Source organism: Necator americanus, chromosome V (assembly GCF_031761385.1).
Source record: "Necator americanus strain Aroian chromosome V, whole genome shotgun sequence".
Classification (NCBI taxonomy): domain Eukaryota; kingdom Metazoa; phylum Nematoda; class Chromadorea; order Rhabditida; family Ancylostomatidae; genus Necator; species Necator americanus.
Window position 1 is genome coordinate 10,302,094 of NC_087375.1, and position 24,823 is coordinate 10,326,916.

Below are 24,823 nucleotides of genomic sequence, written 5' to 3' on the forward strand. Positions count from 1 at the left end.
TTACTAAGAAATGAAGTTTGACGGGTTGACAACCCCAAATTAGAATCTCAAAACCATTTTGTCGACCTTTACTCATTGATTATTATATTATTGATTATCTCTATGTGCAATAGGAATTGGATTCCTATTTGTTGTTTACTGTAAAGAAAAAATGCCTTAGGGTGGGTTCTTGAAAAAAGGGATAAAGTATGGAGTAATAGGGCTTTAGAATGAGTTTTTGAAAAGTATAAAGGATGGAGTGTTAGGACTAATCACTGTAGTAAGCGCTAGCTTATTGAATTTAAATCAACAAGTAAACAAATATTAAAATGTGCTCAAGGATGGCTTGTTAAGGTACATATATAAAATTACATGCTATATAAGCGCTAAAATAATAATAATGATATGTAATTAATTTGTAAGCCCTTTATTCCAATAAATACATCGGATTTCTTCAAAATTTATCTTGCGTCTTCTAGTGTTCTTCTCCCGCTTAATGTTCCTAGAGGGTTATAATGGAAAATTTTGCATTTTTCTGGACATCTGCCATCCCCCCTTTCCGGATTTTCAACAGACTGGTTCGCTCTTCCAGACTCGCTTAAAATGAATAGAATCCATCCGTGATGGAGTAGCCATCCGCAATAGAAAATCGTCTTCTCAGTGCTGAAAGATTCGTCCTTCAGTAAGTTAAATTCCCCAGGAAACAAATGGCTCGCGAATGGAAAAATTACCATTAATTTCTGAATTTTTTTCCAATAACCTCATTCTTTTTCTCATTTATAACCCGAGTATGATCCTTCCTTCACTTTTTTCCGTTCAAAATTCAATTAAATTTTGAATCTTTGGTGATTTTGTATTCAAATTTTGGTAAATTTCTCCATAGATGTTACAGTAAGTTTTATTCGTTTGCGCTACTCTCTGTAAATTCCAAAGGGGAAACATTTTCTCCTTTCTTTGACGCATTAATGTCCAGCAATTTCCCAGCGTTTTACTATTGACGTAACCGGTTCTCACAATCTCCTTAGATGCACTTTCTGCATTCTTTTTCCACTTTTTTTGTGGACAAATCCAGTTTGTCTGTCTACGATATCCGGAAGTAGTTCACACTTCCCCTTTCTCACTGCTTCCTTTTGATTCCCACTAACGCTACAAGAGAATGAAAACAGTAAATTAAGCTGATTTGTTTGTAAACAACTCGTTTAATTAATTAATGATGTATCTAACTAGTACCGCGAAATTAAAATAACCGCTTTTGTTCTAAAAATGAAGACCGATGAAAAATTCGAATGTCTCCAGTTTTTCTCATGACTTTTTTCCCAAGCTGATTTCCTGCCCTCCAAATAATCCCGAGACTCTCTAAGTACGATTTTGAAACTACTTTTGAGGAAAACTCCGATTTGAGCAAATATATCAACGTTTTCTATGAGAACATGAAGTCAGAATTTATTTTGCGTCTAGTGCAATTTTTCACATGTTTACATTATAGCTTAGAAAAAAATCTGAACGAGGGAAAGTTCTAGAATACAGAATTCTTCTTTTTTTTCTTTCCTTTATAGCGCTTTAGAATTTTTCAAAATTTCTCGTTTTTGATCCACATCTCAATTTTCTTTAGTTTTTCCGATTGTTCGGTTTCTCTTCACCATTTCAGTGCATAACAAGAAATTTCTGAAACATCTATAAAGACTTTCACACCTCCTATCGATATGTTTTTCTTCAAAAGAAACCTTCTGGATGATGAAAATTCACGAGTATCCAGCTAATTTCGAACGATGTGAACGTGCAGCACCGACTAATAATCCACCTTGTTCTGCAAATATCGACGATTCCCTCGTCAAAGCGTTTCCCCACGGGTATTCTTAGTTCGTCAACACTGCTGCATTTGTTTTGGTCCCAAATAGGGAAATAATTTGCAAAATCTAACCTTCTGCATCATTTTTGCATCGTTTCCTCATGATTCTCGTTTCTTTAGCGGTGCAGCATTGTACGCACCTGCGATAAAAAAATGCTATGTATTATGGCAGCCATAACCTCACCGCTTCAATTATTTTTCCGTGAATTTTTCGAAGAAGTGGAAATTTTATTAAATAATATTCTATCCGTATTGTCCGATAGACTTCTAAAATTCCTTACGTCACCGAATTATTCGTTGCTAACAAAAAAGTTCCAACCATTTTTGGCATGAAATGGAAAAGCCTATGTCAAATCCAGAAGTTTTTGCATTTTTTTTACTGGTCGTGAGATCTGTGCAATTTTCAATTTTCTGCAATTTTCTTACCCCACAATTTGCACGTAACAAAACCTGGAACTTTTCCATTGACAACCTTACATGGATTATTTATTAGGAGCAATTTTCCCGTAAGATCCCCATGTTCAATAATGGTTCTGGATGACGTCGCCGAAAAACGACCAACTATTTCTCATTTTTGTCCCTAGTAATTTTTTGTATTGCTATGTTGGATAGTTTGATAGTGACAGGAAGATTCTAAATATTTTTTCAGGATTTATTTTTGAAAAAAGATCCACATACGAGCGTGCGAAAGTGTTTGTGCAATATTCAGTAGTATTATTTTGTTAATTCCTTCAAATTTATTTAAATTTAGCGCTCTATTTGCGAAGTTAAACTCGGACGTTTTGCATTAAGAAATAGAATTTTCTTGTTTTCGTTTGTCCTTTTACTGGATTTTGCTAAAATCAAAAGTTCTTCAGAGTTCTGTATGTGAGTAAAATAACTAAGTAGTGAATTTCATTGTCATGCTCGAGGGGAAGTAGATGTTCTAGAAAAAATGAATAATTAATGAACAAATATAAATGAATCATTCATTACAAAATAATTGTTTACCTAAATGAAAAAGAATTCTAGGAAAGCCGGAGTTTTTCCTGAATTAAGGAAGCAAATAATATGGTAATGTCTTCGCAATCTACTAATCGTGAATATCCTTCTTTGCTCTGCTCCCTCAAGCTTTTTTTTTTAAATAATTGTCAGCTCAGTCTAACAGGTGAGCCAATCCTAAGAAATTTCCATGGATTCTGCCCCTCTACCCTGAACATGTGATGATTTCGAACTCGTTGCGATGGATTTTGAGCGGGATTCACTCATCGAGGATTGTTGCATTCATTTCTAATCGGTTGCGTGCAGAAATCCAACATTTTCGCTCGGACATCCACTTGTAGATTCATTCCTAGAATTTAGTATTGCAAAAATGGTAAGACCAAATGGTTTTGTTGATCAGCACATGAAAAATAGTGGTCGGAATGTGAGAAATCTCTACGAGAATTTCCCAGAATCCCAGAAATTTTATATCTTTCTCACATCACTGCTTCTCATACAAGTGGCTCAGCTATGTAAATATATATTAGTAATGGTAATTAGGAGAGGAAAAGCCAGTATAAAATAAAAAATGCTAGGCTCTTCTACACTTAATGATAATTTTTGATAATGCTCACCTTTATCCTTCATGAGTCTTGATTGTTTTGAAAATTAATAAATAAATAATGAAAATAACAAATAAATGGGAAAAAAATAGGCCTCTGAAGACGGCAAAGAGCCTGGAACACCAGTTTAATGAAGGTCTCATCTAAAAACTTCGTAGACACTTTAGTAGGCGAATAATAGAGTAGAAGAAATAATTAATAATGGAAATAGATTCCAAGAAAGAAACCGTTCGAAAAAATTACTGATGAAGAACTGAGAAAGTGATTACAAAAAAATTTGTTTCCTAATGGATTAATTTTTCGGATTCGCTGTAGAAGAGTTTTAAAAAAACTATTCTCTAGGAATTCATGATCGCTTCGGACCCTCATTGAGGGGTACCGCGAAGTACTCCATACGCCTGGCGTCCTATATCCTGGTTTGAGTTCGAAAGCAAACTCAAGAGTCGAAGACGGCATGCATCGTGATGTCCTAGATCGTGTTGTCCAGCGAATCCCGGATCAATGACAAAGGGTCATTTACAAGAACGAAGGCTACATATAACCTCGACAAAAATTCCTCGCTCTCGCTTTTTTTTTTCGAAAAAATATCAAATAAAACTCATTCCTCAATTCCATTGGCCCAATCTATGTAGGTCCAATCTAGTAGTTGCTAAGAAGAAAACCCAGGATTTCTCTTCAGTTATCAATTTTGAGGTTACCTTGTAGATCAAACACATTTGGTAGTTACTTTCAATGAAATTCCACGATATATATGAGATTTTATGAAATTCATGAAATAATAAAACGATTCAAATTATGGAAAATAATGTGGAATTTTTCTCCAAGGGATTTTCAGAAAAATGAAAGCATGATGAAATGACGATCCTTTTATCTCTGATGATGATTCTCTTATTCTTACTAAATAATTCCCTTATCGAATCGATAATCACGAAAGGTTATTTCCGTAATATTCCTTAAAATTGCGATACTGCTACATTCACGCGTTCATGGGCACGTTGTCAATTTTTCGCAGTTTTTTCTCTCTGGATTGCCTGTGTTCAACTTCTGAATGGCCGCCAGTATTGTTTTCGTGGTGTACGCTCCGCTTGCACTTTGCTGCTATTCGCTGCTTTTTTTCCGACTCCAACCACTCCTCAACTACACCTTTTCCTATTTCTAACATTATTTCTTGGTTAAACAAAAAAAAGTTCTTTTTTTACATAAAAATGTAAGCTAATCGAACCGAAATTGGCTGTCAAATCCACCACTCTTGGGATATGTTTCTGTTATTTTCTGGAATCTTCTCATCAGCTCGGTCATTTTCGACTCATCGCTCGATTTCTGGAGTATTATTGAAGTTATTTTATTATTATTTTAGCGACAATCACTAGAATTACAAATTATAGAAAGAATTATAAATCACTAGAATCACAGTTTTTCACCCTGTGATCCGAGCTAGAGCTTACCATCCTTTCACCCTCTACGAATGATATCTTGGACATATTTGTGAAGTTTGGGGTTTTATTTATCCTCAGTAACTAAGGGACGGCCAGAACCGATTGACGTCTCAATTATTCCTCAGGTGGATATGCGGAATTCACATTATGACCCAGATTTGGTAATGATTTCTCTACAATATAAAGGGAAAAATTTACAAATTGGTTCACCAGCAACACATTAATGAGTCCTGTCCCGATAATACTTCAAAATAAGCTGTTCTTTTTCCTCACAGAAAATAAATAGATGCAACTTGGAGCACTCAAAGAGCTCATTTCGTACTTTTAAGCCTCATTGTCCCTCATTCGTTTTTGAATCACTTTCTTTTTTAAGCGCCCAGAGTCTGAAGATGGGTTTTTTGACCCGAGACCCATCGAATAATTGCGCAAGAAAGAATGTTTTGGCTGCAGTTTTCTTCCTGAAAAGGTGTCATTGGCTTTAGTTTAAAAATTGTTCTCACTCTCATTATTAATTCTGTGGATCTTCTCCAATCTCTACTATGCTATTAACCCCTCAATAAATCTGCGTCTGGCTAGTACTATCATCCAACATTTATCAAATTTTGAGCTTAGGGCGCTTATCGAAGATTCCGCGGACTCGAAGACACCCACTCCCTCCTAATCCTCGGCGTTCTCTGAGCGAATCTGAGTTGTCACTTGTCACAACTGACCTCTGAATAGCTCAGCGGCAGCGGTAACGTACAATATCGCAGCAGATGCGCAGAACCTCCGGCGGCGGCGGCGACGGGCGCCGGCGAGCATCAACCACTTGAAGATTAACATGCGCCAAGATTGTTTACTCATTGATTTGGTGACTAGTTGGTGCGATTCCCGTGGGAGCGCTGAGACCACGGCCAGCTTCGGGTGCACATGTTTTCACACTATGCCCGTGATCCCGGAGGCGCCTTTTCCGGTTAAGACCTCCTCCTTTGCTGCTTCGCCTTCAAACCTCCTCCTCCTCCCTTTCGTCGTCGCCGTCGTCGTCGTCACTGCCGCAGCCGCCAATACTTACGGGAGCATAGTCTCACCTCTTCACACCTTCCCGTCCGGTTTCCACTGTTCTGGTCCTTGCACGAATGCCTTTTGGATTCTCTCAATTTTCGCTGTTTCTTAGACAATTTCGTCATGGATCGTCACAGTTGACACGAAAGAGGTCAATAACGTCGTTATGTCGCGAGTTTTTATTTGTCATAGGCGTCGAAACTTCTCCTGAAATCCACTTTTTTCTCGTTTGCAGGGATGCGCCGATAATGACGTCATCGAGTGAGGGCGAGATCCTACAAGTATCGCAGGTCATCAGAGAGCGATGGAAAATCGTGAGTGTTTTTTTTTCGGTCGAAAACACTCGACGACCAAAGCGAGCCGCCGAACGCGTTAGTGGGATTTTCTCCCACTCCATTCGTTTAAAGTGATGTACAATAATGTGAAACCGTAGGATCGTTTTTTCCCCCGTCGCTTTCGTTCCCTACGGAATCCCAAATTTTTAGAAGCAGAAGATAGGCGGCGGTGGATTTGGCGAAATTTACGAAGCCATCGACATCCAAAATCACAATGAACGGGTAGCTGTAAAGGTACGCCGTTCTTTTTTTTTTATCGATTTTCATAATTGCTACATAGTCATTCATTTCTCATTTTTAAAATTTCCCTCATTTTTAGTCCTTCATTTTGAATTTAAGTTACCAACTTTCGTTTTCTTTTTTCATTTTGTGCGCGTTTTCTGTAAATTTCTGCGATGTCCGTGATTTCATTGTTTTTATCGCTTTTTTCGTGAATTTCTCTTGGATCCTAAATGTAAAGACTTCGAGTTTTCCCAGGAAGCACGGAGAAAGCGACAAGATTCTGATGCCTAGATATGGATCGTTGATAGCCGAACAATTCATTTTTAGAATTTTTGTCACTAAGTCTCCTGCTTTTTCATTTTATAAATTTTTTTATTTCGAACTTTGCGTAGAACTGAGCTCTGCTCTCGTCATTCAACAAATTAAGTTTCAAGTTCTTTTCCTCTTTTTCGTTCCGTCTCAATATCCGCTACTAGCCGAGCAGTTGCGTGTTGTGAAGTTATCCAGTGATTTTTTATGAATCTTCAGGAACAAATTTTAATAATTTAATAGGTAAGGTGATATGAAGTAATAACATAAAGTAGAACTATAATTAATTACTTGTTGACATAGTCCCACGCTACAAGCCGAAGAATTCCCTCTGAAAGAACTTTTTTTTTCATATAACCGTAGTTTTGCCGTATGTGTTATGAGTCCCACATTACATTAAGAAATCTCCATAAAATATCCGTAAAATCCTGATTCCAGTGGGAAATGTTTTCCCAGAAATCTCAAGATATCGAAAAAGTGGAGCTAGCTGTTAACAGAATTAAGTTTTTCAATGGTTTTCGATTTCGCCTCGCTATTTCTAATTCATCAAAAATCGCATTTTTGCACTTGCACGAAGACGTGGAATTCTTGAGAAAACCAGTGCAGATTGATGAAATCTCAATTCCTAGCTCCTTCGTCACGGACAAGCTGTGGCGCAGTTTTCCAGGAAAAAAAATCAAGAGAAGAGAAAGTCGAGAGTGAGCAGAGTGCAAGGGGATTACTGAGGAACATCTGTCAAATTTTTCACGAAAATAACAGTAAATCATAATATTTATTCCGAAAATTTTGCTATTTTTGAGAAGAAACCCGTCCATAGACAGAAAGGACCATTAAATGATCGTAAATCCCGATACATTAATTAATTCCTAAAGAATCTACTCTGACATTTTTTATTTGTACGACAAAATTTTCCTCTCTATACAGTCCCAGATTCCTAGATTCGAATGATGTTCTGTCTAGATTTTGTTGTTTGTTCTTTTCGTTTCTGTCGCTTCGTTCCTGAATTTAATCTCGTGCTGTTCCTACCGCAGGAATTCGCTTTTTTTCGTGCATTTCTCCACTTTACCTCTTTCAATTGCTTTTCAATTGTCCAGTGTTTTTTTTTTCTTCTCTAGGGAGAGTAGAAATGCGAAATTACATCCGCTCTTGGTCCAATAATCCTAAAAATGCTTGGTGTATATGTATGCATGTGGAGATGCGAGCAATGGATGAGTGCAGTTACTTCCTAGGATCCCACTTGAGTCGAATAAATAGCAGGACGGTATATTTATAGAAATTTAGTAGAAATCCATTTAAAAAATCCTATAGTTCTTACCTATTTCTACATCCTTTCTACCAGAAAGAAGCGAGAGCGATTTTTTGGGGATTTCGACTGAATTGTTTCATATTTCCACAGCATCCCACCTGTGTATAGGCGTACATACTGACATAAAGAGCGTTTATAGTTTGTCGCTCTTCTACAGCCCATCCTTATCCACGACATTGACGCCAGCAGAATATCATACGGCCGCATGTAAACGCCCGCCTTCTTCTGTAGTCTTTCTTATGGCTAGATGGAAACGGCAAATATTTCTGATGAAACGAAATTATTTTTCTAAAAAAATCGATGGAACGGTAAATACTTTAGCAAATAACAAAATGGTTCGGAAAAAATAAATGATTGGTCATGAGAATAGTCATTCCATTGATTGATCAATCATTGATTATTACATAAAACCCGGCAAATAACTACTGAGACTCTCTTTCTTTCTCTTTCTCTTTCTCTTTCTCTTTCTTTTTCTCTTTTTCTCTCTCTACATATGTCTGGAGTTAACACAGCTCCGGCTTACAGTACTCACCACAGCTTCCATTATAGCTTACAGTATGCAAACCGTGCTCGTTTGTCCCATTAGTAATATTAGGAAAATAAAGAAAAATAAATGATCGTAATCGAAAAAATCGAGTAGTTGAAAATAAATATTCGTTTAGTAGATTAGACAACTATAATAGAATAAGCTATTGATACGAAAGTCCGCCGAATATTAAGAGACTCAGGATGCTATAATTTTTCCTCCATCCTGATTGTTGATAGCAATTAGTGTGTCAATTTCTTCTGTTATGAACAAGTCATCTTCAAAAACAACGATTCTGCAAATGTTGCCCGCGTCTGCAGGTGTAGACGTTTAGATTTTTGCAAATCTTACTTAGTTTCTGGATTTTTCGACCATAGAACAAAGTTGCACTGAGCCCTTGATACATATGCTGTCAATCAAGTCTGAAATCATCAACCGAACCGAGCGCCTACGCACACGCTACTGGCGCCTGTCAAATTGCGCTTATGTGACAGATGTATTTTTGGTGAAAAGTACAAATTTTAAAGAAGACAAACATCTTAATGAACTATGTATTTGTTGTTTTCGGTGAACAAAAAAATCGCTTCGTGTCGTACGCATTCATACATTTTTATTCAGGGGCTAGTTCTCGCTTAGTATTCGTGAATTAATACTTTTACTTAAAGGTCAATGGTAATATCAATAATTTAATGAATAAGTAGGATTAAATTCTTGGAATCACAATTAAATCCTAGGAATCACAATGTAATTTTAATTCGAAGGTTTTTTTTTGTTTCTGATGGCGATTTCTAAGTACCTTCCCATCAGAACTGCTGGTTTTTCCTCTGCTACGGTTTGCATTTGTAATGAGAAATTCTGTTTTTTTCCCACATATCTTCCATATTTTTCCATCCTTATGTTTCGTGTCATTTTCGTTCCGCTAATAGCGAACCTTTGCCCATCACAAACAGATTATTTATGTACTGGCTGTTTGCCAAGCATTAGCGACATTTCGTTTCAGATAACTGTCCTCTTAGGAACCATGAATCCTCACTTCCAGTTCATAACCTCAGGACATGTTTACTTCCGTCTCCTCTAGGGAGCTAGAAATTCAACAGTGTTTCTTTTTTCAAAATTTGGGAACTTTCTTCTTTCAAAATTTCAAATTTCAAAAAAAATTCAAAACTTTTTCTTTTCGTTTTTGTACCATAATAATTTTCACCGAACGACGGGTGTGGAGCTCGCGGAGCGAAAAATTGTTATTAATCACTTCCAAATTTAACATATTTCCTCCGAATTTTTCACTCCTTAATTTAGCTTGAAATATTGGCGATTTCCTAGTTATGTTTCATATAATTTTATCAATACTTCATAGCTACCATAATTCCTTAATATTTCCTCTCGCCCATTACAATGTTAAAGGTATCACCCCACGAATCTTAGGTGGTACGGATTTCAGGTGGAGTATTCGTATACGGGATCGTAGATTATGGAGAGGTGGGTGATTAGGTCCATTTCTTGCTAATTGGCGTAAAAAAAGAGTCGGCGCGTGCACAGGTCTGGCGCGCTCCAATCGAACCCGTTGTAGAAAATAGCGCACCAGAACGCTCGAAGCCGTATCTTCTGGTTTTTTACGGCAATGAGGGAAAAATGGACGGTATCACTCCTCTCCATAATCTACGATACCGTATACGAATACTCCACCTGAAATCCGTACCACCTCAGATTCGTGGGGTGATGCCTTTAAGTCTGTCACAGTTTAAGGATTTCGAAGTGCCATTACTGGAAGAGAGTGCAGAAATTCGTAGTGTGACGGAAAAGGGAAGTATTGACTATATACTCGTGCCTCGTTTTTTTTTTCTCGTTTCTGCAATTTTCTAGAAACTTCTAATCCTCCAAGGATCATAAGTTAATCATTTCTGCCAATCATTTTTCATTTCTGAATGAAGAAGAGGTTTTCATTTCTCTCTCCGTAAAAAGTCCTTCCTAGTTCTTAGCGACGTAACGATGGCTGGCCAGTGCAACTTCTTTAATTGTCCAATCCAAGAATAATCTTAATCAGAATTTTATTTGAAAAGAAATAGATACATCTCCTTGTCATATTCCCGTATTTTTTAGGTTGAATCTAGCAAAGCTGCAAAACAAGTGCTTAAAATGGAAGTGGCCGTTTTACGTCGACTTCAAGGTGGGTTTATTTGCTCGTTGTGGTTTTTTCTTTTCTGCGAAATCTTACAGTAGTCGATTGAAGCAGAAAATTCCCTTACTCTATTCATTCGGGATTGAAAGGATCGCGACAGGTTTTCTTTTCTCTTCGCGTCTGTGCACTGACGTCAAACGCGGAGTATTTGATGATGGTTCAAATGTGCGATTTTTCTTCCTGACACCACCGTTATTCGCTTTGTTGATGTCGGCGGCACGCGAAAAAAAGCAACGAAATTCAGTTGAGACGCCATCGGATGACGATGGCGGCTTGAATAGACGGAAGGGGAAATTCGATTTTGAGTAGGTCGTGTCATGTCCAAAAAATCCTATTAGACTCGCTTCAATTTGACGATGAGGGCTTTTTTTGTGAGTGTTGTGAGAAATCTGATCTTATATATTTATGGAAAAGGAATAAAGGAAGAATTTTTTGATGGTACAACGGAAAAATTTGCTAATACAAAAGAATTCGCTTTTTAATGCTCAAAGAGAATTAATTTAAGCTGATATGACCTTGTAAACACTCATTCTTAGCTGCGAAAATTCTTCTCTTTTTTCAAATGTGGAGGAAAAATATAAATTATAAGGGCAACCATGTGAATTTATGTTGTGCACATATGTACTTTGCAGCAACGTAAGCAAAAAAAAAGCGGTAATTGAGGCCTGGCAGGAATTCCGCCTCCGCGAAAAGATCGGAGCGAAAGATAATTAATTGGTTTTAAACGATACCTGCCACACTTAAATTTCTCATCCATTTTCCAGTTTTTCTTTTGATTTTTATGTTTTATTTATTTAGAAAAGATTTTAAACGTCATCTATATATCTTCAATTTCTTTAAACATCAGTTTTTATTTCTCCAGTTTTTTTTTTTGAGATTGAAATGGAAAAACTGAACTTTTTGCTAAAATTCTTCTTTCACTCTTTCTGCTTCTCTTTTTTTTATCTATGTCCTCGTATTCCATACTATTTCTTTCGTTTCTATCTGATTTTTCTTCTACCAATTTATTTTCTTTTTTACTAACTCTACTTTTTATATCTTTGAGTTTATAATCTCTATTATTCACAATATTTTTAGTCTCTCAACAACTCTCTACATATCTCTCCGTCTGTATTAATCTCAGACCTCTCGTTCATACAAAAACTGCTTTTAAAATCGTTCCGATTGAGATCCATTTATTCTTTTTTTTCAAGCTTCAGCAAGGAAAAATGTCCCAAAGATTTTGAAGTTCCGAACTTTGAGGGTTGCTTGAACTCTACATTTCGACTGATATTTCTTTTAGAAAACATTTTCTACTTCTTTTTACCATTTATCTTCGTTATTATGGCTTCAAAATGTACCAGAGGATCTGTTAAACTACGGGACCTACTACAAAATCTCCATTTTAATTCAGTTTTCTTTTTTTCTTCCACATTTGGTACTAGATAACAAAGTAAAAGTAAGATAACAAAGTATTAGTAAAAAAATTATGAATAATAATATTAGTAAGATTAGTAGTAGTGCCTAGTACATCTCAATATCAGTACCCAGTAGCTTTTTAATATTCATGTAAGGCATTTGTATCCACAACCGTAGATGCATGTGGTGTCGGCAATTTCTTGAATTTTCTTGGCGTAATTTAGTTCCCAGCATGTTCGTTGGATTATTAATGACATAAATAGACCGCAGTATAATTTATATCGTTCACGAGAGTACACGGTTCTGGCGCGAAGAAATCGTGTATGATTTTTTTTTTCTGGAGGAGCGGCAGTGTGAATTAAATCGCGGAGACTTTGAGGGATACGAGAAATAGGAACCGAATGGTTGTACATATAGTACCTTTAGGATACGAAATGGATACGAGATCCTGTCTCTTGATAGATGATCGTTGGATTCATTCATAATCGATATTCGTAATGCGTTCACCTTTTCACCTTCGAATATTCAATTTCACATTCGAGTTATTCGACTTATACTGAATATAGAGTGCATGATGTTCAAAGTAATGCTGCTACGCAGCCAATCAATGTCATTTTTTTACAACTTTCGAGATTTTGGGATCTGCATGGGACAAATCGCATCGAAGATGACATTCATTCAAAATTAGGAACATTTTGGTAGTAAGTTTTATTGCTGAGTTTTGTACCACAGTGAAAAGACAGAAAAAAGTAAAAAGAAAAAACGTACAAGACCGGAGAACTTCTTAAAATTCCTTTAATTTTCGGAACCCTATCTTTAAAAGGAGATAATAATAATAATAATAATAATAATAATAATAATAATAATAATAATAATAATAATAATAATAATAGTAATAATAATAATAATAATAATATAGTAATATGAATAATTCATAAACAGTAGATATGGTAGTATAAATACTTAACACAGTAATATAATAAAAAAAATAATGGTAATATAAACTAATATGTAGTAGATAAAATAAAGAACTATGCAATTCTGATGCATATTCCAGGCAAAAAGCATGCGTGTAAATTTTACGGGTGTGGACGGAATGACAAATTCAACTATTTGATAATGAGTCTGCAGGGGAAAAATCTTGCAGACCTTAGAAGAGAGGTACGGTGGTTTTTTTTCCCCCACCTAATAACTTTCTTGCCTAATTGCTCGGATTTCTTCCGTATCTACCGTAATCGTAGATTATTTCAGGCACCAAAACAATGTTTTAGTTTAAGCACTGCTATACGATTGGGTGTACAAATATTAAACGCTATTAGGGAAATACATTCAATCGGATTTCTTCATCGAGACGTTAAACCGGTAAGAAAATTAGTTGATTTTTTTTCTTCGTTGAATTTTTCAAAATATCAGTTATTGATTGAATCTTCTTGTGTGATTTTTGTGAATTTCTACCACAAAAATTGTTAACCACCCAACTGTTTTTTATGCAACATTTCATTTTTCTTTTTTTTTTAATTCTTCTTTGTCCTCTGAGTGAGGTGAAACGTTAGTTTATATTAAATAATTCTAGCCTCTTTCCTCTTTTATCGTTTTTTAAGCTCCATTCCCTCAGCTTTTTCTTGTTTGAACCCTTTATTTAGTGCTAGATTTTTTTTCGAATGTTCGCTTTTTGATGAATCTTGTCGTAGTAAGGTGTTGTATGATTTTTGACATTTATATTCATTTCTCTGGGCCTATATCCGGCAAATCAGCTTTGCATTTTTTCGACTTAAGTCACATTTGGATATATAGAAATCTAAATTGCTTTGAAGGGAATTTCAGATGAGAAAAAACTACAACACCGCTCTTAACTACCGTCAGAAAATCCGTCACATACCGTCGAAATCCTTGAGTGAAAATTAAAATTTGAAAACACCATTCGAAATCAAATCATCTGATGATTTCAAACTTTAACTTCAAGAATTTAGTTTTGGTGAATGCATGGCTTGAAAACAGGTGAAGTTTCCGCAACCTTCGTTGATTATTTTCACACCTCCGCTATCGCTATTAGCTGATGTGAGGTTCATTTCCCAAAGGATCTCATCGATACCAACAAATTATCGAAAAATCACGTGATTTACATTATCCCCTGATGCGTTCCATGGTTTTTTTCCTCTGTATCGCTTAGTTTAAAATAAAACTCGTTTTTTTTTCCACTAACTTTACCACATTTTACCTTTAAAGTCGTTTCTTGGAAGTTTAGAGTTCCGAGAGTTTGTTTTTTTCTCCAGTTTGCAAGAATTTTCAATTCGTTTTTATTCGTTAGCTTTAGTCACAGTTTCCTTTAGCGTTAACAACGTTTGCAGCTGAAAACGAATAAAAAATCACTTAAAATATTAGAGTCAATTAGAGATCTGGTAGATTTAATTCCGAATTGCTGGCGCTTGAAGAAAAACTCGTCACTTCCTGTCTGTCCGTGCACGCCGAGAAATCCGCTGCGACAGAGCATTGGAACAATTATCTGGGGAATGTATACAGGAAAATTTTCTACGATTTCGATTCCTATTTAGAAAATCCTAGAAAATATGCGAAGAAGAAGTTAAAGTTCCTGTATCGACGAAATGAACTACTTGAAAATGTTTCAATACTCTTACTTGGAAAAGTCCGCAAACGTCTTTTCGGTTTTCTCGAATGTTTACCAAATATTCTCATGATTTAATGGATCTTCTAAGATGCAATTCTGAATAAAAATGATTATGTTCATTTCAGAATCTGCCATGAAGATGATGTTATTTTCATTTGTTTATTTTCATTTTAAAGATGCCACGCGATCTTTAAAATGAAAATAAACATCCAATTATTATGCTGTATCGCAGTCTCTGGAAATGAAAAGAAAACAGAATGTTGATGAATATTTTTAACTGTTCAAAAAAATTTTCATCAAATATTTCCATGATTAATACGTATATATGTGTATGATACTTGTTTCCTCGCCTTTTCAAGTAAATTTTTATTTTCCTGGAAGAGAAAATTTTATTCGCTCCTACACCAATCCTCCTCCACTTCTAAATAAGGTACATCACTAAATATGGAGAAATTTTAGAAAGAAATTATTGAAGGTAGCTATTATTAGGATAAATAAGAGGAAATCTCAGGAAATGTTGGATATTATGAGAAATTCAAAGAAAAAATTCTGGAGGCGGCTATTTCAGGAACTATTTGCGTTTATCGTATGCATGTACATTTCTTTTCACAGTTTATGTGGTTTTTTACGCCTTTTTTGATTTTTTTTAGTTTTCCGATTTATTACAGCTTACTATTTAAAGTAGTTTTATGCATTGAAATAGTTTTTCCTTCTTGTTCTAGTCTAATTTCGCTATGGGACGTAGTACGGCAACGATGCGTAAGGTGTATATGCTGGATTTCGGCCTCGCTCGACAATACCTCAACGCTAAGGGAGAAATTCGAAGTCCGAGGAGCGCTGCCGGCTTCCGAGGGACTGTTCGATATGCGGCCGTGTCGGCACATAAAAATAAGGTTTGGATTTTCCTTACCACACACTATTTTTCAGGGAAAAATTATCGATTTCTTTGCAGGAAATGGGCAGACAAGACGATCTATGGTCGTTATTCTATATGATGGCCGAATTTCTTCAAGGACAATTACCATGGCGAAAAATTAAGGATAAAGACGAGGTGAGCCTCACTTCTAAAGCTGAAGTGAGAACCTTATGAAAATTTATGGATTTTCTTCTTCCAGGTGGGACGAATGAAAGAGGATGTCGATTTGGATCTGTTGTTAGAGGATTGTCCTGGTGAATTGTACCAGTTCGCTGCTCATCTAAAAACATTATCTTATCCAGACACGCCTGACTATGACCTTCTGGAGAGTTTACTAGTCCAAGTGATTCACAAGTGGGTTTTGCACAGGTTACGTATTAGTTAGGGCTACATAAAATATTCTTCTCTTTATTTCTGGGTTACTTGTTTTTTTTCTGGATCTCTCAGATTTTTACCCCATAGAGGTATTATTCATAGAAATCAGATAAAAGAATCTCTAAAAATTTAAATTTAATTCCTTGAATTATCGTTTTCCAAACAGAACCACCACCTAATGAATCAGTTTTTGCTGGCTTTGCTGCCCTGGAAGTTAGAGAAAAGGAAAATTTCAGCGTTGTGCAAAATTTCAATAATTTGGTATTCACCCAGTTTTTTTCTTCCAGTCCAGCGAGTCTTGTCAACAGTACATAGTTATTTTAATACATGTTTTTTTCTTTAAAGGCGAGTTCGTATGCATCTGTTAGGTAGATCGTAAAATTTGTAAAAATTTGACTTAAAAAAAAAAACTCCAGAAAGCCATTTATATTACCTACGTTCTTCATTTTCAGGAATTCCATCTCTATGGAAGAACCGTATGATTGGGAGCTTGGATACGAGAATCTCTCCGGTCGTGGTAGAGCTAACGGTAATATCTCAGCACGAATGAAATCGCATACGACAGCAGTTATCCGAGATCAACGATACGAGGACAAGAATAGGTGGCGGAGATATTTATTTATTTATTGTTTCATTTCGATCCAGAAGGAGCTTACATGTATATAGTCCATGGTCTCATCTAAGTGTATATTTTGCCCGCAAATTCGTTCACAAATGGAAGTTTAAAAAATTTTATTCGTTTTGAAGGGAAAAATGAACCTAATTGCGTTTGTTCTCCTTTTTTCCACTTTTTTTCGATGCCTTTTTCTCGGCGTGCAAAAATCGCCATATGCCCACCAAAGATTCCATCTTTTTCTCAAAAAATCACTGTAAAAACTCTGAAATGAATCCTAAAGAATACATTACAAATTTCCGCTTCAGAGCGCTTGACACTCAAGCTCCAATAACTATGGGTGAGGATGAGGATGAGCAGACGAACGGTCAATGTCCACAAATCATGCATCAAGGCGATATTGGTCACGATAAACCCGAGAAACCTAAGTATAAACGGCATGAGTTCCTCAAGTAAGTGATAAGCTAGGAGTTTCCCGTGCTTTTTATAGAATCCTTGTGGTTCGGCAAAGCCAACCATTGTACTACCTTGACCATTCGATTTGACATTATTTTGCTACACTATTCCGCAATTCTAATGTTACTTTTAACATTTTCCAATGTTTTTCCTTCCCTTTTGTTATTAGCTTCTTTTTTCACCTCAGTTTCAATGCATTCCTTTCTTTCATCTTCGTGAAATTTCCTTACATTTTTTTCGTGAATTTTCTTTAAATTTTTTATGGGACATTTCCTGAACCTTTTCTACAAGACCATTTATTAATATTTATTTAGTTACAATTGCTCTAACTACCTAAACATTCACTTTATTTCATCATTTTACCTCATTTTTACAACTTTCTGCTTACTTACCATCCTTTATTAATCTAATAATATCTTATTTATTTTTAAAGTATGCTTCGAAAATATATTTCTATTCTTCTATCTTTATTTCTGTTACTTTCAAACTTTTCTATTTCTTCTGCTTTTTCGCAGAAGAAATAAAAAAGTCTACTACCTCACTTTTTTTCCTTCTCGTTTTCCTTTTTTTCACTTTTTTTTTGGCTCAACACACATGTATATTTTTAACTAATTATTAGATAATGTTATTTCCAAAATGTGAATTTTCTTAAATCATCTATTTATTGTTTTAGTTTGTTAATCTCTTTAAATCCTTTATTTTTGGTTTAGTTTACTCTTTTATTCCTTTCTAACCCACCCACGTATCAAAATTTTTATCTATGTTTTTCAGCTTTTATGTCACCTCAAAAATCCTTTAAATTATCAGCATTCTTCTTTTTTTACTTGATCTTCAATACTCTTTCTTTTTTTCAGACAATTTTTTGTCTTGGAATCGGCTTCCTTCTATCTTCTCCTTTCCTCCCTTTCTTTTCTTCTCTTTCTCTTTTCTTATTCTTTCATTTTTTAACATTACAGACCCAAACTAGGAATGGTGAACATGGATGTGATCGATGCGGTTAACGCCCGGCTTGCAGCCTGTGACGACAACAATGGTGGAAATAATCGTGATGTAGAGGTTTGTGCCTCTTCCCCTCCAGGATTCACCTCAAATCATCACCGGTCAGCTTCAGGCTAATTTCAACCTTCCTTACACGATTCTTCGACCACAAATAGCTGAAACATCCGCTTCAGTAAATAAGGCCATAATAGCTCCGATCGATAAAACAAGCAGAAGCAACAAATCGATAACGGTAATCTATCGTGATCAATAAGTTGCTGTTATTCTCGACAGCAATTTCATTTTTTATTTTCTTGTCAAATTAAATTTGTAGATTTCGTTGAATAAACGCTACAATAAAAGGCCTTCGACGACGGGAAGCAGTGATGGTGCGATTGCGGACGAGTTATCCGGGCAGAACCAGAAAACTGCGGTCACTACGGTTCCCAGTAAATGGCAAGGTAGGTTTCACCAATTGGAAGACTTGAAAAACAATTTTACTAGTTAAAAAATAGAATGAGAGGCCGTGGTTGTGGGGAACTCGTCCGCTTTTTTTTATTTTATACCTAGTTACATTCCTTTGAATGTTATTCTCACATCCCATCAGAACAGAACTAAGAACCAACCCCGAAACGCTTAGAGAAACAAAAAAATAGAACACAAAATAGCCAATGATAGGGCACAGACGTCACTGTACATATATGAGAGCGCAGGTGGGAGAATGGCGGAGTTTTGATAAGCCTAAAGGGGCGGAGCTTGGGAACAATTCTCGTTTTTTAATCTGACTTGATCAAATTCACATTTATAACGTAAAAATGGCGTTTAGCGTAAATTCTTTTTATTTCAGCTTCATTTGACGCCTCTTGTGATGATATATGTGATAGCAAAGAGCAACAAAAAGACATACTTGACGTGAACAAATCAAGGGAACCAATCGCTATCTCATCTACTAGTCAGTTAATAATATTTTTCTAATTACTGTTTACTTTTTAAAAATTATAGCTTTTATGGCAAAATTTGGCCGGTGGAGTTCGAATAAGTCTTGGTGACGGTCTGCATAAACTGTGTGGTGTGTATGCTCAGCAATAAAAGCAAACGTCACTTTTCAAGGAATTTCTGGCTGAATTCTGCGAACATAGTATATTTTTGACACTTTTGACATTATTCGGATGAAATTCGCTCGAATTCCTGATCTTTTCTATCTTCAATCCCTCCCTTCAATGGAATGAAGATAAAAAATAATAATAAAATAAATAATAAAAAATTAGGAATGTTTACTGTTCTTCAATTTATTAATTTAACTGCTAATTCCAATCTAATTCAATTACTTTTTGGTTTTAATTTTTCGCTGAATTAACTGTAGCCTGTGGTATACGAATCATTGCGGATCGTCAGTTATCAGTGATGGAGGTTTTTTTGAAATCATAATAGAATTTTACATCAGGTTCTTCTATTGAATATATTATTACTACTTCCAGAAATATCTCGCCATCAAGTAAAAAAATTTATTTCCTTTTTGTGACGCTAGCATTTCACTTGGTGCTCTCTTGTTGTCATGTCGAATGAAAGGGTGGGAGATAAGTGAATTAGCTGCAAGAAACAAAAGTTGGTGTGCTTCTGGCGCAAAAATGAAACGAAATAAAAAGCGAATGAATAGTAGTACGTGGTCTAGGACTTTTTTCACTCCATCCCTTTCTTTCCGTTTGATTTTCCGCGCCAAACGTCAGCTAATGCTCCCTCGAATTCACCAGATGTTTTTTTTTCTATGGAAACTAACCTTTTTTGAAACTTAACAGAAATTCTAAACGGCAAATTTTTTCCCCAAATTTCTCCACTAAGCTGTTTATTTCCGTCCTCTATTGTTCTTTAATCCATAGACCGCTGGAATCCGCTTCCACATGCCCGAAGCGATGCGTCTTTGAGTGCACAGCATGTACAACAAGAAGTTGTGTCACCTGCCAATCACTATTCTCCGCTATCAGGTGAGAGTCAGCTGAGCAGATAGCTAGCAGAGGCACCTAACTCACCAACACCGTAGCTTCCCCAGAACTAGAAAAGGAGAAAATCCCAAAAGATGAACTGGATTTTGTTGTAGGTCGACGTCCATCCGGCAAAGAACAACAACAACCACCACCACAACAACAACATCAGCAACAACAACAACAACAACAACAACAACAACAGGAACGTCCTCCAATGCATCGAACGCACAGCTGTGGTGCTCCTCAGTCATCGAGCCTCATTTCTCATTTTAAGGGGCTAATAAATGTGAGTATAAGTGGTTCAACGTTATTTTTCCATCCAAAACCCTCTATTGGTGTCCTTCTACCCTCATAATTTACTCACATCCTATTCCTATCAGTTTCCGTATTCGTACTTAGTATTTTCTTCATTTAATATTTTATTGGGGTGCTTGTGTGGCGCAGTCGGTTAGAGGTCCGTTGCAGCCACACGGTCGAGGGGTCGAAACCGCCCTAGTGCAAACCAAGCCTTTCATTCCTCCGAGGTCGACAAATTGGTACCAGACTTATCTGGGAGGATAAAAACACTGACTTGACCATCGGCTGGCCCCGCAAGTCATTGTATAGGCCAACACGCGTACCAAAACCTCAACCATTACGAATTCCATTAAAACGCGTTGGTGCATCCCGAGTGGATTGATACGCCAGTGACTTTGTGACTTTAATATTTTATTCATTATTTTTTAGGTAATTTTGATCCAACACTTCATAGTTTTATTTTATTTTGTTTTATTCGCTAATTTTAACTTAGTATTCAGTTTTTCTTATTTAATTAATATATATTTAATTTTTTTTCTTGGAGCTATAGTACTTCTTGTTCCTTGTACATATTAATTCATAATAAATGCAGAGAGGAAGTAGGTAATTTCTGGAAAATTCGAAAGAAATGTCTCAGAATATTCTATTTTTTCAGTCTTTCAACAATCTTGGCTGTGGAAGCCGGCTCACACGAGGGATTTCTGTTGATGAAGCGACACGAGCAGCAGCTGAACAAAATCGAGACACTAGTTACAGTACGTTTCGTTACTTCGTTTGGTAAAGTGGAATTTGTGAGCGAAAGACTTAGGTTTGATTGTCTGTGGAAACTAAAGTGCGGAGTTGCCGCCAAATCCACGAGACGGTAGCGTGAGTCTGCTACTTTTTCAAAACTCGTTGTTCACGCTACGAAATTCCGTAGTTGGTGAAGTAGTGGCTGGGAGTTCATTGTCCTAACGGGATAGGACATAGGGTAGCGCGTATTGTGCCTACCAACTTTAAGCGATAAACATGGTGAATGCAAGTAAACTTAGTATAATATTTTATTCATTATTTTTATTTATTATATTTTATTCATTATTTTTTAGGTGATTTTGTTCCAACACTTCATAGTTTTTTATTTTGTTTTATTCGCTAATTTTAACATCGTATTAAGTTTTATTACTTAGTTTTTCAAATTTAATTAATATATATTTAATTATTTTTTCTTGAAGGTATAGCGTAGTCGGTATGAGGTTCCGCTGTGACTAGTCGATCGATCAGAGCTTCGTAACCGCTCCGGCGCCAACCAAGCCTTTCATCCGTCCGGGGTCGATAAATTGGTAACAGATTTTTCTGGGAGGATAAAGGTATTGACTGAATACATGCATTAGCCCCGCTAATCATTGTACCGACTAGTTAAGCGTTCGTGAACCTCAAGCGATTCTGATTTGAAGTGAACGTGGTGGCCCATACCAAGGAGATCGATTAACACGCCAGACACTTAGTCCTTTTGCCCTTAACGTTTGTTTTTAGTTTTTTTTCGCCGCAAAATATTTTTGCAGGACGAACGAAAACGCATTCCATTTCCACAATTGCTTTTTCTCAGCATTATTTTGCTCTGAGTACCTTGCTATTATGAAGTACAAGTACCAAAATTGGTCACTATTACAGTATCCAACACATTTCGACAGATCTCACTACACGTTGAATATAACTTCATCTAAAAGTCCTTCCTTTGCAAAGATAAAGTGCTGAGGTCGATGGAAGGAGGCTTCTATGCCTCCTTCTAATATATTCTGCGGAATGGCACTGCTAATTTCGTCAATTGTCTAAAAACAATTGGCAGACACCACACAAATGCAGCCAAATGATGATCATCACTGTTCCTCCACAGCACTAGCTGAGCCTCTGTGACGGAACGAACCAGTTTGCCGCTTCCATCGCCGCATTTCGCATCTGCATACACCATCGAAGCATAACGCACTAATTGTCTGATTCTCTTCTAGTCAGCAACGTACGCATACGCAGCATTCGTCTGCGCATTTGGTTAGGGTTACCAGCAGTAATTCTTGGATACAATGCCCTCCAACCTGTATTTCGGTAATAGATAAACGCTAACATCCATAGATCAAGTGTATCGATACGACCAAAGAAGATTGTGGTTTAAGGTGTTCGAGCTGTACACGCTGCTAAACCCACACATTCTTAGTTGGAGCTGCATGGTGGGTACGGTAATACCCGCTAACTGCTCGTTCTCACTCGTCGACAACGATTATCCGAGTATGTTTTAGGATTCCCCAATCTAAAACACCAGCGATGAATATTGATAGAGAAGGGAAGGGTGGGAAGGGTGGAAATGTCAGCAATTCCACAAGGACTAGTTTGCAGCTGTCCAAGGGTATCGTAGTTATTTTCCTAAGTAGCGGGAAATGACGGGGATAACCTCACTATTCTCCCTGTTCTCATTTTTAATTAATCTCGACACGATGATGAATATGATTCAGTATTTGTTTCCTTGAGTTGATCTGGACAGGAGCTTGTTATATTCTTTTATTTTTGATTGACATTTTGGCACTTTCGCCTTCCTTCAGAGTCTGAAAAGGTGAAATCGAAAGTGATTTATCTAGTCAACAAAGAAAAAAATCTTAACTCCGTCCTTTTGGTCTCAACTTAGAAAATTCTAAACCTACTTTCGATTAGAGATCGATTAGAGGTAGATCATACCTTAGGATTGGAGGATATTCCCGCTGCTAAATACCCGTAATCACTTGGCTATGTAGTGTAACCGAATGGCAGCCTTGCATAGAGGACGAGTTCTCGCATTAGAAAGGATGGAAATGGAATTAGATTTCTTCTTGCGAATCGCTTTCGGGTTCCTGATGTGGATCCATAAACGCTTCCAGAGTCTCGTGCGACGCAAAGCTGGTTTCACACGCCAATATTTATTTATTTTTATTATTTATATATTTATTTATTTATTCAGATACACCAATGGTTCATCAGAAAAGAAAGATAAAAATAAATATGAATAAATAAATGAAAGGAAAAAATAACAAATATCGTGATCTTAACAACAAATTTGGCTTTGTTTTGTTGCCGCAGCATATAGCGTTAATGTTATTTTGTTTGATTTGTAGTGATACTTTTAGATCTGACATAAAGGCAAAGAAATTGTTTTTTTTTTCTGAAATAATCTTTTATTTCGCCAAAAAAGCCGTCGTCATCTCTTTAAACTCTATGAATGGGTACCTCTTTATGTTGGTGTCGTAACCATTTTTTCTCTTGAGCTGCTCGCTTCTTCCTGCTCATGATCACTAGTAGCGTCAGCCTATAGCATGTGCAGCCATGGATTTTCCGTTTATGGAACATATACAACCTCCTAATTACGGATGTAATAAACATTTTGTCCAATTTCGAGAAATAAGCGGAAATTCTATGAGCACCCCTTCTTTCCACGGAGATGTATCCTCGGGATATGCCAATAGCAGGATTGCGAAGGTGTGAAAGTAATTAACGGTGCTTGAGGAAACTTTGCCCGTTTTCAGGCCACACATTTGTCAAAAGTAAATTCTCGACGTATATTTGAAATCAGCAGTTCAATTACTTTCGAATGATATTTTCAAAATTTAATTTTGCCCACTTCCAAGAATTCCGACGGTTTGCGACGGATTTTGGGACACAAGTTAGTAGCGATGTTATAGGAGGAGGAAGATACATAAATAACATCAGCTTTTGATAAATTTTCCATAGATCTTCGTTTCCCTTCGGTAGAACAGAGTGATTTTTTGGTGGCTTGAGATTAAAAGAAGAGATTAACGCATAGGAATACATTTCGCTGAGATCAATCAATAGGGTCAATCGGCTCATTTTTTCTTCTTTCTTCAGAACTTAGAAGCAGCGCTTCTACGGGTTTGCGAATTTCGCCTGCCGTTGCGACGACGAAAGTTTCGGCGACGCTGGATGTTCAGCAAGATTGCAACGATGACGAAAAAGAACAACGACGGCAACGAAGGCTTCGACGTAGAAGTGTGGAAGGCAGTATAAGAGTAAGAATTATGTATTGTCATTATTTTTTCCTCGAAATCCGGGAAAAAAAACTAAATTAACTCAAATTCTCCATTGTGCTATGTTTTAGATGCCAGTACCAACGATCACAACTACCGTACCCGAAACACCGCTCTCACCACTACGACATGGAATCGTTCAACGATCCGTCGTTCACGCTCCGGTGGAGACAATGATGAAAATGCGTGAAAGTGCACCGGATGAAGAATTTCGTATTCCACTTGAGGACAATAATAAACCGATCCTCTTCTACAAGTAAGCGGTTACAGTATACTAATGGAAGTTTCCTAGTGAAGTAACAGCAATATCCACCCTTTTTCAGGCGGAAACGATATCAATTCTTGAATTTCCCTAGAGCTTCATCGAAATCGTAGTG

At 36.5% G+C, this 24,823-nt stretch overlaps 1 protein-coding gene across 2 annotated transcripts; it reads left to right on the top strand.

Moving 5' to 3' along the window:
- Positions 1-5,962: 5,962 nt before the first annotated feature.
- On the top strand, positions 5,963-24,821 carry RB195_013481 (uncharacterized protein; the record flags this gene model as incomplete). Of its 2 annotated transcripts, XM_064203314.1 has the most annotated exons (21): positions 5,963-6,039; positions 6,124-6,202; positions 6,374-6,457; positions 10,684-10,750; positions 13,218-13,321; positions 13,412-13,522; positions 15,509-15,679; positions 15,739-15,837; positions 15,902-16,056; positions 16,530-16,679; positions 16,999-17,142; positions 18,103-18,202; positions 18,258-18,377; positions 18,459-18,585; positions 18,972-19,076; positions 20,002-20,106; positions 20,220-20,392; positions 21,059-21,158; positions 24,268-24,428; positions 24,518-24,702; positions 24,770-24,821. In XM_064203314.1, 21 exons carry the CDS (start codon positions 5,963-5,965, stop codon positions 24,819-24,821), a joined length of 2,469 nt encoding a protein of 822 aa, XP_064059194.1. The 2 variants fall into 2 exon arrangements, with proteins under 2 accessions (XP_064059194.1, XP_064059195.1); XM_064203313.1 differs by lacking the exon at positions 5,963-6,039 and having other exon boundaries at positions 6,137-6,202.
- Positions 24,822-24,823: the final 2 nt, after the last annotated feature.